General features: G+C 33.9%; 1 protein-coding gene across 1 annotated transcript; it reads left to right on the top strand.

Moving 5' to 3' along the window:
- Window positions 1–2681: 2681 nt before the first annotated feature.
- Window positions 2682–4500, top strand: LOC136061097 (probable ATP synthase 24 kDa subunit, mitochondrial). The gene is made up of 3 exons (XM_065783094.1): window positions 2682–2845; window positions 3009–3155; window positions 4344–4500. The coding sequence occupies exons 1-3, from the start codon at window positions 2694–2696 to the stop codon at window positions 4483–4485; spliced, it is 441 nt and encodes a 146-aa protein (XP_065639166.1). The 5' UTR covers window positions 2682–2693; the 3' UTR covers window positions 4486–4500.
- The last annotated feature ends 10436 nt before the right edge of the window (window positions 4501–14936 follow it).

Below are 14936 nucleotides of genomic sequence, written 5' to 3' on the forward strand. Positions count from 1 at the left end.
TTCAATTCAAACTTATTTATTTTTACTCTTTTGTCATTAAGACCTACTTAACTTGCTTTTTGATTAACTAGAGTCCAGATTTTCAACCCACTCTCTACAAATTCATTGTTTTGGGCTTTTTGGGCCTAAGTCCATCCACTCATTGGGCTAGGAATTCAAATATGATCCTTACAGTGTGCATACTGGTAACAAAAATGATCATTAGCTTTTCTTATTTTGGAGTCACTTCCCTTGGCAAATACTAAGTAGCTTTTTGGTTTAGAAATATTATCTTGAAGAGAACTTTGGTTCAATGCTCCTTACCCTCTTAGTTTTTTCTTTTTTTTTTTTGTAAGAATAAAAATTTATCTCATAAATAATTAAATAAAATTGTTGACTTTAAATGAAATGTTAATCCCTGATTCTCAAAAAAAAAAAATTGTTAATCCCAACCCATGGAAAGATAAAAAGAGAATGTTTCATAAAAAAGAAAAAAATGGAAAGAATGTTTTAAGGTGAGAAAATTAAATTTTTTTGTTACAGATAATATCTCAAATTTCATCAAAAGACAACTAAATCAACTGTGAATTATCTGCTAATATCTTAAACAATAATTGAAGAGAGAGTACTAACATCATCAATACATGACATCAATACTTCCAACTATCATTGATGTTAACTTGTTATTCCAACATGCTGAATCTGACAGATATACAAATCAATTTTGTTCATGTTGTGACAATATACTTATCCATACTATAGTCGTGAATTTTAATTGTCCATTTGAATTGAGGGGAGTAGAGTAGATTTGACCTAAAATTAGCCTATTTTTCAGCTAATTCTACTCTACTCCCTTCTTTTCTCTCTCTTTCTCTCTTCCATCTAAACGGGTCCTAAAGTTATTTTTCCAAGTAACATTTCTACAGAAAATCAAAGCTTGCGAGTACCAATTTATGTTTACAGTTTATTATTAATATTATTATTATTTTTAAGTTCCTCCCAAATTTATAATAGAAATCATATATAGTACAACTAAGATCCTTTGTTCTACCCAAAAAATAAATTTAAGATCCTTAGTCCCTTTTTTCCAAGCCGTAATGGAGATTGGAGAGTACTTATGCGATTGGTTAATTAAATAATTGAACTTTCCTTCACTCACTCCAAAAAGTCCAAATTCAATTTCTTAATTGAGTAAAGCTAAAGTGAAGTGCTCTAACTCATCACTTGAGCTTCATTCAATCACGAATATTGCTGTTCAGTGTAGTATGAATTACTACTTACTAGTGAATCTATTATATGTGTGACCTTGTTACTGCCTATCCAAAATGACCAAAAACAAATATTGAAAGTTAAAACATGGTTATCATATAACATGGTAGAACTTACTGACACTATATTATTTGATCATATCACAATCTAACGTGAAAAAATAAAATTAAAAAAAAAATACTAAAAAATTGTATTATTATATACTATTCAATGTGACATGAGTTACTAATGAGTGTGACAAAGTTATTATTATGTGTAACCTTGTTACTAGTAGGGGTATCATACCCTCCAAAAAGTGTGAGATCTTTTCCTCCTAATGTGAAAGTGAATTAGAATTTACTTAACCGTATTTAAGTACAATATTAAAACTTCTCCTTAAAATAAACCTTTTTTCATTTCAAAAGTAAATGAAGAGGATCATTTATGTCGTGAAGCACTTTTTGACTTAAATTTTATTAAACATTGGATAGAAAGTGGGATTGGATCTTGAAAATGAAAGTAAGGTTTTTTTATTTTTTTTTGGGAGAATCCAAACCCAAAAGGTCAAGTTTTATTCCATAGAGAAAGAATTACAATGCATCACGAGCCACTAGAGAAGCTCTGTCATCGGGATAGAATCAATCCAAACCTGTAGCTCGCTGCCAGACTTTGGAAGCCACTAGAGGGAAAGATGATATCACTAATCACAGTACCGTACTCTGCATTTCCACAATCTCTACTTCGAACAACCTTAATGATTTTTTCTGCAACCCCCTCAACACAGCATTCTGCTAAACTCAATTCTCTGGCAAAGAGTAGAGCTTTCCTACAAGCTAAGGCCTCGACCACAGCTGGGGATGAAGGAAACGGGACTCGTTCAGACATGGACCCAACGGCATTTCCTGCAGAATCACGCACCACCACACCAAGACTAGCAGCTCCCAGATTAGTGAAAACAGCCCCATCAAAATTGACTCTGAAATGAGGTTGTATAGGAGGAATCCAACGAATAGCCCTATGATTCTTCGGAGGTGGCCGAATCTGTCTACCTTGCACTTGCAGAAACTCTTGCAGGAATAGAGCTGATTTCTTTCGGATTTGGTGGATCTCGATAGGCTTATCACCTACCCGAGCTGAGTTTCTTCCATTCCAAACTTTTTTAACACACACACAGTGATAGTGCCAAGTCAAAAGTGAAAATTTGGATTTCATGATTGACATTAAATATGTTGATGAATTTGGGCATTCCTGGCTTGGCTGCATTTATGGAATATCACATGCATAATGATATTATATAATACATTAGATTTGATTAATGATACTAGTAAGCATCCTGTTAATAGTGTGATTAACATCCTTCCTCAACTGCTTATATATCACTGTACAAGAAGTAAAGAATAAGTTCATATCTGTTTGGTGGGTGAATCACTTTCATTTTTATGCACTTGGTGTAACCTTTATTAAGTATGATGAATTCGCCTATTCATTTCTGCTGTGCTTTCGGCAGGGCTGACTTGTTCTCAGAATCCCAAAGGATTCAGTTCACCATACAATCACGAACTCAAGATATTCCTGATGCACGATCATATCTGTTGACATTGAAGGAAATACGAATTAAGTATGTGATATTCTGTTATTCACCTTATTGCATCCTCTACTTTAGATATGACTACTGCGGCTAATAAATTTTCCTGCTGAAAGCTATTTGTAGGATTCTAAATACCGTTATTTCTACATCACATGTTATTCATGCTTACATACATATATTTTTTTTGTTGCAGGAGGGGTCTCACAGATGAACTTGGGGCGGAGGCAATGATGTTTGATGCACTGGAAAAAGTTGAAAAAGAACTCAAAAAGCCCCTTATGAGGAATGACAAGAAAGGAATGGCTGTTCTTATGGCTGAGTTTGATAAAATCAATAAGAAGTAATTGTCATCTTAACCTATTTGAACTTCTTGCCTTTTTTTTTTTTTGGGAATATCGGTAACATTTTAACTTGATCTCTGTTGCATCTAAAGTTGTTCCACTTAGCTAGCTATAAAGTGTTCGCTAGGTGTACATAGGCTTTGCTGTGTTTTGTAGTAAGATCATCTTACTTGCCATTGGTCCTTAGGCTTATGTGGGCTCATCTGATCACTGATGTGTATATCAATGTACTTATATGTTCTTACTGTTTTTCATGGTTACATCATATGAATTATTAGTGCTCTGGTTCAAAGAGGAGCCCCTGGGAGAGTTGGCATGTCTGTAGCAATTAAAGTAGTTCCTCCTAGGAGGATATTTGTCTTTAATATATGATTTTTAGGAAAGGGAATGAAATTTCAAGATATAAAGCATTGTCATACCGGCTAAATTAGTGTGTTACACAACATTTGAATTTTTCAATGGAGTGAAAATATAGGATTGGTTTTTGTATGCAACTCACTTTTTCATTTTTTATTTTTATTATTATTTTAAGAAAGTAATAAGAAGTCTTTCTTTTTGGATAGCTCAAAATAATTCTTTTGTTTCTTCATGCGACTCTGTTTGCTATTCTGAGAAAATTATATGATAAGAGAAATATATCAATGTGTGTGAACCCATGCACTTTTATTTCTATTCATCTTCACTGGTAAAAGGTTGCAGGTTGATTAATGAAGTTGGAGTTTTTGTGTGAGATATAGCATAGCTTGCTTATGTGATCACTTATTCAACATGTTTATCTGTTAAGGATGAGTTTAGTATGGTTCTATTATTCAGTTAAATTTGTTTGTTTGAATTAACTTCTTTCTCCTTTTAGGCTTTCTATGTGTTCCCTTTTACTTTACATGGTTGTGTGAACATAGAGGTGAATTGCTTATTCCTTTTTTGAAGTTTTTCACTCTTTTAATTATTAACACTAGGATTGTTGAGGCCTACTGGTAGTTGATCTGGTTGATGACTTGTCTGAACTCTGGGCCATACGTCAGACTGGTTGTAGTATTTTCTGTTTTACCTACTATATTTAATTATGAATGGTAGCAAATCTCAGATTTTAGTGATGGTATCTCTGTGGTACTTTTTTGTTGCTTCTCTAGTTGAGGTGTGATGTAGATTTCATTGGTTTTTTTTTCTTCCTTCCCTTATCTTTCCAGGCTTGGAATTCGAAAGGAAGATTTGCCCAAGTATGAAGAACAGCTAGAACTCAAAATTGCCAAGGCACAGCTAGAGGAATTGAAGAAGGATACTCTTGAAGCAATGGAAACTCAAAAGAAGCGGTATGTTGATGCTTGCTGACAATCTTATTCTAATCACTTTTTTTCCTTGAAAGTCAATTTCTGGCAGACCATTCTGGGTCTCCTAGATGATTGGGAGATCAAAATTTCTGGGAATTCTTTGTGAGCCTTGACTCTTGCTTGGGAGAAAATTCAATCTGATCCCTTTGTTGATTTTGATAAATAGCTATGAATATGGTTTTGTGCANATAATTTTGGATGTCCAAGGGTATATTGGTAATTTTGGAAGTGTAGGGGTATTTGTATCATTTTAGGTATTTAAGGGTATTTTGGTAATTTTTGAGGTCAAGAGGGTATTCAAGTAGTTTTAGAGGTGTTTGAGTCATATTGGGTTAAATGGGTGGGTTACTAATTAAATGGGTTGGGTTGGTAATGAATAATTAATTTATATATAAACGGGTCATAAATGGATAAATAGATAATTACATACCCAACCCATTTATGACCCAACCGGCCCATTTGCCACCCCTGGTTCCTCTTTCTTTAATGCGTTTTGGGCCTTTTGTGGGCCCGCTTTTACTTTTTCTTATGGGCTTCATGTTGAAGATTGTTTTCTCCCATTTTTCTCAACTGCTTCTGCTAGAGGAATTCTGCAACGAGTCCTCTTTTTGTGCCACTTCACCGATTCTTCTTTCTTTCCCTGCTCTCTTGGGCTTTTCCCACCAGGCTTGGGGTTTTGTTTGCTGGCCCATGATATTAAAAAATGGGCATCAACATCAGTTAAGCTACAAAGCCTCTTGACAGTGGCTTAATTGTTTTTGGCAGTGCAAGACATTCTATATTGTAGCTTAAACTGTTTTAGGAGATGGATATTTTTGGTTACTTGTAACTTGTAAGAGAACATGTCCCAGTTTGACAATTGACATACTTCATGCTTGTATACTTGCCTGGATCAATATCTATCAGAGGAATGCATCTTCTATGTAATTGTTATTTTAAGGCTGGACATGGCCCACTATCGTTGATCTATTTAACGCGGTTAGTGCAGTGGTGAAGCTAAGATTTAACTTGAAGAAGGGCAAAAATTACATTTGACATCACATTATAAACTAAATAAATGAAATGACCAGAGATACGCCACAGAAAGTTAATTTGAGACTTGGAGTAAAAAAGTTACTCTGTTCTGTGAAAAAAACAGAACTGTAGGTCAATAGCCTTTTAGACTTTAGAGTCTATGAAGATAAGAGACAGAGGCTTTTTGTGAGGGATTGTGCTCAGCTTTACAGAGCATTCAGTCCTTATGAATGCTTTAAATTTTTAGCCTAAATAATCATATGGAAAAAAGAAGAAGAAATGTGACATGACCAAACTAGAAAGCCAAGGCTAACACCTTCGATCGTTGTAGGCTTGTAGCTGGGGAAGTGAAGAGGTGCAAGCGAACATATACATATTGATATAGTATTTGAGATCAATTTGTAAAATAACAATTCATTCATATGTATGCTAAGCTATATTTGAATGCAAGAAAATTCAAAATAAAATAACATATTCATTATATTATATTTATATATTATGGGTTTATTTACATAAAAAATAATTTTGAAATTGTAATTATAAAAAATGTTCTAATTCTACTTGCCGAAATGGAAAGGTTTTTAATTGTTAGGTAGACAAAAGTACAACTTACAAAAATTTCTATTATTTTTGGTAACCTATATGTTATAGGTCTATTTATTTTAGCTTAACATGCCAACTTATTTTTGTCTTTAACTATGCTCTCAATCCTCCCATGAAAGCAGCTGCTCCTATTGTGTATACGGTTTTATAGTTTTTCATCATTANTTTAGGGGGTTTATTTTTTTTTTTTAATTAAGTAATTTAAGACTCTTAACCCAACCCATTTCAATATTTGGGTTAAATGGGTAAGACCATTTGGTTATTTAATTAGATGGGTTTAAATGGATATCTAACTAATACCCACTAAACCCATCTAAAATTTAAATAAACAACATAAAATCTAAATTTCTAGAAAATGACTAAAATACTCTTGAAACCTAATAAATAACCAAAATACTCCCAAAATCTAAAAAGTTACCAAAATACCTCCAAAACCCAAAAAAGACCAAAATACCCCCAAAACCTAAGAAAATTACCAAAATACCCCAAAAACTTAAAAATTACCAAAATACCTCCAAAACCAATAAAATGACCAAAATACCCTTGAAACCCAAAAATGACTAAAATACCCTGAAAACCCAAAAAATGACCAAAATACCCTCAAAACCTAAAAAATGAACAAAATACCCCCAAAACCTAAAAATTACCAACATACCCCCAAAACCCAAGAAAATGATCAAAATACCCCAAAAAACTAAAAATTACCAGAAAATGACCAAAATACCCCGAAACCTAAAAATGACCAAAATACCCTCAAAACTTAAAAATGACCAAAATGACCCGAAACCCAAAAAATGACCAAAATACCCCTAAAACCTAAAAAACGAACAAAATAACCCAAAATCTAAAAATGACCAAAATACCCCCAAAACATAAAAATTACAAAAATATCCCAAAAACCCAAAAAATGACCAAAATACCCTCAAAACCCAAAAATGACCAAAATGCCCTCAAAACCCAAAAAATGACCAAAATACCCCAAAACCTAAAAATTACCAAAATACCTCCAAAACCCAAAAAATGACCAAAATACCCCGAAACCTAAAAATGACCAAAATACCCTCAAAACCCAAAAAATACCAAAATACCTCTAAAACCTATAAAATGACTAAATACCCCCAAAACCTAAAAAATGACCAAAATACCTCCAAAACCTAATAATTACCAAAATATCCCAAAACCTAAAAATGACCACAATACCCCCGAAACCTAAAAATGACCAAAATACCCTCAAAACCCAAAAATAACTAAATACCCCCGAAACCCAAAAAATACCAAAATACCTCTAAAACCTATAAAATGACTAAAATACCCCCAAAATCTAAAAAATGACCAAAATACCTATGAAACTTATAAAATGACTAAAATACCCCGAAACCTGAAAAAATTACCAAATTGCCCCGTAACCTAAAAAATGACTAAAATACCTCTGAAATGCATCAAATTACCAAAATACCCCTTAAACTTCAAAAATGACTAAAATACCCCCATGAAACCTAAAAAATGACCAAAAATACCCCTAAAACCAAAAAAAATGACCGAAATACACTCGAAACCTAAGAATTACCAAATTCACCCTAAACCTAAAAAATTACCAAAATGCTCCCTAAACCTAAAAAATGACTGAAATACCCCTGAAACCTAAAAAATTGCCAAAATACCCTGAAACCTAAAAAATGATCGAAATACCCCAAGACGTAAAAAATGACTAAAATAACCCCAAAACCTAAAAAAATGACCAAAATACCCCAAAAACCTAAAAAAATGATCAAAATACCTCCAAAACCTAACAATTACCAAAATACACCATAAACCTAAAAAAGTACCAAAATATTCCCTAAACCTAAAAATTGACCGAAATACCTTCAAAACCTAAAAAATAACTGAAATACCCTCAAAACCTAAAAGAGTGACTAAAATACTTTGAAACCTAAAAAATTATCGAAATACCCCGAAAACCTAAAAAAATGACCAAAATAACCCCAAAAGCTATAAAAAAAATGATCGATAAAAACACCTGAAACCTAAATTATGACCAAAATACCGCTAAATATGTAAGATGACCAAAATACACCAGAAACATCTAAAATTTCCGAAATAGAGGTTTAGGGTATTTTGGATGTTTCGAGGATATTTTGATCATTTTTAGGTTTCGGGGGTATTTTGGTCATTTTTGGGTTTCAGGGGTATTTGGTCATTTTTTGAGTTTCAGGGGTATTTTGGTCATTCTTGGGTTTTGGGGGTATTTTGGTCATTTTTTGAGTTTCGGGTGTATTTTGGTCATTCTTGGGTTTCGGAGGTATTTTGGTCATTTTTGGAGTTTCGGGGGTATTTTAGTCATTTTTTGGGTTTCGGGGGTATTTTGGTCATTTTTAGGTTTCGGGGTATTTTGGCCATTTTTTGAGTTTCGGGGGGTATTTTGGTCATTTTTTGGGTTTTGGAAGTATTTTGGCCATTTTTAGGTTTCGGGGGTAGTTTGGTCATTTTTTAGATTTTGGGAGTATTTTGGTCATTTTTGGGTTTTGGGGGGTATTTTGATCATTTTTTTGGGTTTTGGAAGTATTTTGGTCATTTTTAGGTTTCGGGGGTAGTTTGGTCCTTTTTTAGGTTTCGGGGGTATTTTGGTCATTTTCTGGGTTTCAAGAGTATTTTGGTCATTTTTGGGTTTCGGGGTTATTTTGGTCATTTTTTGAGTTCCAGGGGTATTTTGGTCATTTTTTGAGTTCTAGGGGTATTTTGGTCATTCTTGGATTTCGCGGGTATTTTGGTCATTTTTTGAGTTTCAGGAGTATTTTGGTCATTCTTGGGTTTTGGAGGGTATTTTGGTCATTTTTTGAGTATCGGGTGTATTTTGGTCATTCTTGGGTTTCGGTGGTATTTTGGTCATTTTTTGAGTTTCTGGGGTATTTTAGTCATTTTGTGGGTTTCGGGGGGTATTTTGGTCATTTTTTGAGTTTCGGGGGTATTTTGGTCATTTTTGGAGTTTCGGGGGTATTTTAGTCATTTTTTGGGTTTCGGGGGGTATTTTGGTCATTTTTAGGTTTCGGGGTAGTTTGGCCATTTTTTGAGTTTCGAGGGTATTTTGGTCATTTTTTGGGTTTTGGAAGTATTTTGGCCATTTTTAGGTTTCGGGGGTAGTTTGGTCATTTTTTAGATTTTGGGAGTATTTTGGTCATTTTGGGTTTTGTGGGGTATTTTGATCATTTTTTGGGTTTTGGAAGTATTTTGGTCATTTTTAGGTTTCGGGGTAGTTTGGTCCTTTTTAGGTTTCGGGGTATTTTGGTCATTTTTGGGTTTCAAGAGTATTTTGGTCATTTTTGGGTTTCGGGTTATTTTGGTCATTTTTTGAGTTTGAGTATTTGGTCATTTTTGGGTTTCGAGGTATTTTGGTCATTTTTTGAGTTCCAAGGGTATTTTGGTCATTTTTTGAGTTCCAGGGGTATTTTGGTCATTTTGTTTGGGTATTTTGGTCATTTTTTGAGTTTCAGGAGTATTTTGGTCATTCTTGGGTTTTGGAGGGTATTTTGGTCATTTTTGAGTATCGGGTGTATTTTGGTCATTCTTGGGTTTCGGTGGTATTTTGGTCATTTTTTGAGTTTCGGGGTATTTTAGTCATTTTGTGGGTTTCGGGGGGTATTTTGGTCATTTTTTGAGTTTCGGGGGTATTTTGGTCATTTTTTGAGTTTCGGGGTATTTTGGTCATTTTTAGGTTTCGGAGGTAGTTTGGTCATTTTTTAGGTTTCGGGAGTATTTTGGTCATTTTTGGGTTTCGGGGGATATTTTGGTCATTTTTTGGGTTTTGGAAGTATTTTGGTCATTTTTTAGGTTTCGGGGTAGTTTGGTCATTTTTTAGGTTTCGGGAGTATTTTGGTCATTTTGGGTTTCGGGGGATATTTTGGTCATTTTTTGGGTTTTGGAAGTATTTTGGTCATTTTTTGGGTTTTGGAAGTATTTTGGCCATTTTTAGGTTTCGGGGTAGTTTGGTCATTTTTTAGATTTTGGGAGTATTTTGGTCATTTTTGGGTTTTGTGGGGTATTTTGATCATTTTTTTGGGTTTTGGAAGTATTTTGGTCATTTTTAGGTTTCGGGGGTAGTTTGGTCCTTTTTTAGGTTTCGGGGGTATTTTGGTCATTTTTTGGGTTTCAAGAGTATTTTGGTCATTTTTTGGGTTTTGGAAGTATTTTGGTCATTTTTGGGTTTCGAGGGTATTTTGGTCATTTTTTGAGTTCCAGGGGTATTTTGGTCATTTTTTGAGTTCCAGGGGTATTTTGGTCATTTTTTGAGTTTCAGGAGTATTTTGGTCATTCTTGGGTTTTGGAGGGTATTTTGGTCATTTTTTGAGTATCGGGTGTATTTTGGTCATTCTTGGGTTTTCGGTGGTATTTTGGTCATTTTTTGAGTTTCGGGGGTATTTTGATTGTCGGATTTTGGTGGGTATTCATTGGGAGGGTATTTTGGTCATTTTTTTAGTTTCGGGGGTATTTTGGTGTTTTTTTTTTTTTGGTTAGGGGTTAGGTTTTGGGTCAGGTTTCGGGAGTTTTTTGTAGGTTCTGGATTGCGGTGGGGATTTTGGTCATTTTTTGGGTTTTTGAAGTATTTTGGTCATTTTTTAGGTTTCGGGGGTAGTTTGGTCATTTTTTAGGTTTCGGGAGTATTTTGGTCATTTTTTGAGTTTCGGGGGTATTTTGGTCATTTTTTAGGTTTCGGGGGTAGTTTGGTCATTTTTTAGGTTTCGGGAGTATTTTGGTCATTTTTGGGTTTCGGGGGATATTTTGGTCATTTTTTGGGTTTTTGAAGTATTTTGGTCATTTTTTAGGTTTCGGGGGTAGTTTGGTCATTTTTTAGGTTTCGGGAGTATTTTGGTCAATTTTGGGTTTTGGGGGATATTTTGGTCATTTTTTGGGTTTTGGAAGTATTTTGGTCATTTTTTGGTTCCGGGGATAGTTTGGTCATTTTTTGGGTTTCAGGAGTATTTTGGTCATTTTTTGGGTTTTGGAAGTATTTTGGTCATTTTTAGGTTTCGACGGTATTTTGGTCTTTTTTTGGGTTTTAGGGGGTATTTTGGTCATTTTAGAGATTTTGGAAGTATTTTGGTCATTTTAGTAGGTTTTAAGTATATATGGTGATTTTAGAGATATCAGGGGTATTTTGGTCATTTTGGAGGTTTCATGAGTACTTTGCTCATTTTAGAGATTTTGGGGATAATTTTGGATGTCCAAGGGTATATTGATAATTTTGGAAGTGTAGGGGTATTTGTATCATTTTAGGTATTTAAGGGTATTTTAGTAATTTTGGAGGTCAAGAGAGTATTCAAGTTGTTTTAAAAGTATTTGAGTCATATTGGGTTAAATGGGTAGGTTACTAATTAAATGGGTTGGGTTGGTAATGGATAATTAATTTATATATAAACGGGTCATAAATGGATAATTGGGTAATTACACACCCAACCCATTTATAACCCAACCCATTTATGACCCAACCCGCCCATTTGCCACCCCTAGTAGAGAGTAAGGGCGCATGGAGGAAGTGTGGGATAAGGAACAACCTTATATTGACGGATTGCAGGATTCCATAAGAAAAAGCCTTTAAAGCTATCACCAAAGGAACCGCCAATGCAAATGATGCCATTAATGCAACCATGCATATTTGGTAGAAGGAGTCTCATGCTCAGTAAACTTGGATTCGTTTGATCAGAACAACAACGGAGGTGGTGGTGCTTGGCAATGAAACTAGCGTTTTCAAAAAGACTATACCATGACTTTTTCACGCACTTGAAACGTACAATAGATTTCACTGGAATCCTCAATAGAGTTTCTTCCAACAATTCATCCGCTAATTCTAAATTGGAACACCTCCTCCAACTCTCACTCTCCATGTTTCTTTCAACTCTCTCTCTCTCTTTGAACGCTCTCCTAGTAGCTGTAAAGTAATTTCAAAACCCTAGGTCTTATATGTGTGTATATGTGTGTGTCTATATATATATATATATATATTTAGTCATTTCAAAGTCAGATAAATTCTTTTGATCTTTTGGCCACTCTAAAGATTACTATTGCTCCATGCGTAAATGAAGTCATTTCAAAGTCTTCTACATAATAGTGTTTCGAATATTCTTTTGGCTTTTGTCTTTTCAAGCTTTCTTTGGTTTGGAGAATCAAACAAGGCCCCAATTATTGAAGATTCTAAGTCAAAAAAGTGAAAAAAGAACTGTTCACAGAGCCATTCATGGATAAGTTTTTTATGGCTATAATTTTTGTGAGATTTATCATGTTTTTTACCCTTCTGCCTAGAACGAGCAATAGGAGGCAAACCATATTGTTCACAAAAATTACCCATTTCATATTTAGCTTTTCTTTTATTCTTCAATTGGTGTTTTAACAGTTTTTCATCATTGCATATATTAATACCAATTTTTTAATAGTGCTGAAAATATCACCATAAGTTAAATTATCATAATCAATGGAATCATTTTTACCAATTAATTCTTGTTTTACCTTATGAGCAAAGATAGGAGGCAGACTGTCAATAAACTTTTCTTTCCAATAAGGCTTGTAGCAATCTTTCCGACGCATTACTCTGGAAAGGAAAACATCTTGGTACTATCTGTATTCCAATGCTATAATGATGATGTTTTCAAATATCCCAAGACTACCTTCCAATGCTATAATGATGATGTTTCCAAGTATTCCAAGACTACTTTCAGCAAGAACTAGACAAACCTCTTGCTACGGATGTTTTGAAGACAAAAGAAAAAATTTCACTTTTTACTATTCATTGTACTGTTTACTATTCACTATTCACATTTACTGTTCATGGTACTGTTCACTTTGAATTTTTGCCTATTTAAGGGGAGTTGTCCCTTAAGTTTTACTCAAAATTTAGTTTCTCCAGAAGCTGTTGAACTGTTTCAATCTTGTAACTACTACTGCTGTAAGTGTTTTGTTCTATTTTCAATAATAAGTATTTTCAGCTTTCAGTTTAATATACTACTTGTTACCGCCATCTTGGACGGTTCTATATTGCTTTGAGATATATATATATATATATATTGCTTGGCTGGTTCTACTGCCTTATTATTGCTTTAAATTACTTTGATTATAACTGCTATACCGCTTTCTTGGCTGTTTTTACTCTGCTTTTACTTTGCTTACTTTACTTTCAACATATATTATAATTGTGCAACTGTGCTTCCGCCTTCAGTGTTGTGTCCCTTCCCCCTTTGTGGTATCAGAGCCATCTCTTTTTTGGCCAGTAATAGTGTTGTGTCTTTATTTCTTATCTGTGCTTACCTAAAACTTTGATACTCCTTTATTGTGTTCCCTTCTTACTGTCGTTGGCGCCACCCTAGACGTAAAGTGAATTCCCAGAACCAAACAGTAAGGCCCGTTTGAGCCAAGAAAGGGCGTGTAGGGCATGAGAGGTATAGGGTTGCTTAGGGTATGTGTTATGAAATGCAACGGTGTTAAGAAAAACATGATAATTAAGTGTTAACCTAGGATAGCATGGATAGGTTGTGGAGATCCAACTCCTCTGTTAGCTCTAGGATTGGTTGTCCTCCTGATATTGTAAATGAAGAAGAACACATTGTTAAAGAACATAAGCTCCTTGATTTCCAGAAATGGAACATTCCTAAAATTGATACAAAAACTATTTACAAGACTAGTTTTGTTGAAAGTACTTTTCATCCTACTTACAAAGTTAGAACTGTTGAACAAACATTTTCTATTTCTAAAACTCATGAAAAATGTTGTTTGTTTTCTAAAAGAAATATTAATGAGTTTATTGTTAAAAAATTCAATTATTTGCATATTGGTATGGTTCAAGTTGCTGTTAAACCACTTACTAGAAAAGGAATAAATGCTTCTGTTCTCATGTGTTTAAGAGATGCTAGATTTAAAAACTTTAAAGATAGCATTCTTGGTATGATTACTGCTTTTTTGTATGATGGTCCTGTATATTTCAATTGTTATCTTGATATTACTCTTGCTTTGGATGATCCTAATATTGTTAAAGCTTTAACTTTGAATATTGCTTCATCTGGTTATCACATGGAAGAAGGTAGTAAGCATTTTGCTTTGATTTATCGTATTTATTACAGACTTTTGGGTACTTAGTTAAATCCTGGTGCTAAGATTAATAGAGAACCTTCTGGTAAAACCATGTTAATCAAATGCTCAACTCCTGATGCTAATGTTCAAATTCCAAAAATGATTCAATGGCAAGATGTTAAGCTTCCCACTAAATGGTTGTTGGAACAAAAATCCCCTCTTGCTAAACCTGTTTTTGATGAGCTAGATCTCATGCATATTCAACAATATCTTGATGGTACTGTTAAAATAAGTTTTCAAAACAATCAACCCTTGAGGATCAACGAAGGAACATTCCTTTGCTGGATCTGAAAGTATTTCAAAAGGAGATCAAGATCTTAATGAATTTTTGCAAAAGAATTTTGAAAAACCCACTGATTTAAAGCTAAGAGGTGTTTCAAGTGATAAATCCCAAGTTAGCTCTATTTTCTATTCTACTAAACCTGAAACTTCCTCTTCATATGGCAAAAATGCTAATGAAGAAGAAGATGACACTAGATCTGTTTGTCCATCTGATTCTGATTTTCCTCCTATTGAAAACCCTGCTTTCCAAAGTCAATTAAGAGTTTTGAATGTTTTGGATGAAAGCTTTGAAATTGATATGGTTTCATTGTTTAATGAATTTATGCTTGCTAAAAACATAAATAAAAGAAAATACTACCAAAGTACTTTTGCTCAGTCTGAGAAAGACCATGTTAAAAGGAAATGGTTAGAAAAGATGAATCAATTGAAAAAACACATTTTGTT

Source organism: Quercus suber, unplaced genomic scaffold (genome assembly GCF_002906115.3).
Source record: "Quercus suber isolate HL8 unplaced genomic scaffold, Cork oak 2.0 scaffold_328, whole genome shotgun sequence".
Taxonomy (NCBI): domain Eukaryota; kingdom Viridiplantae; phylum Streptophyta; class Magnoliopsida; order Fagales; family Fagaceae; genus Quercus; species Quercus suber.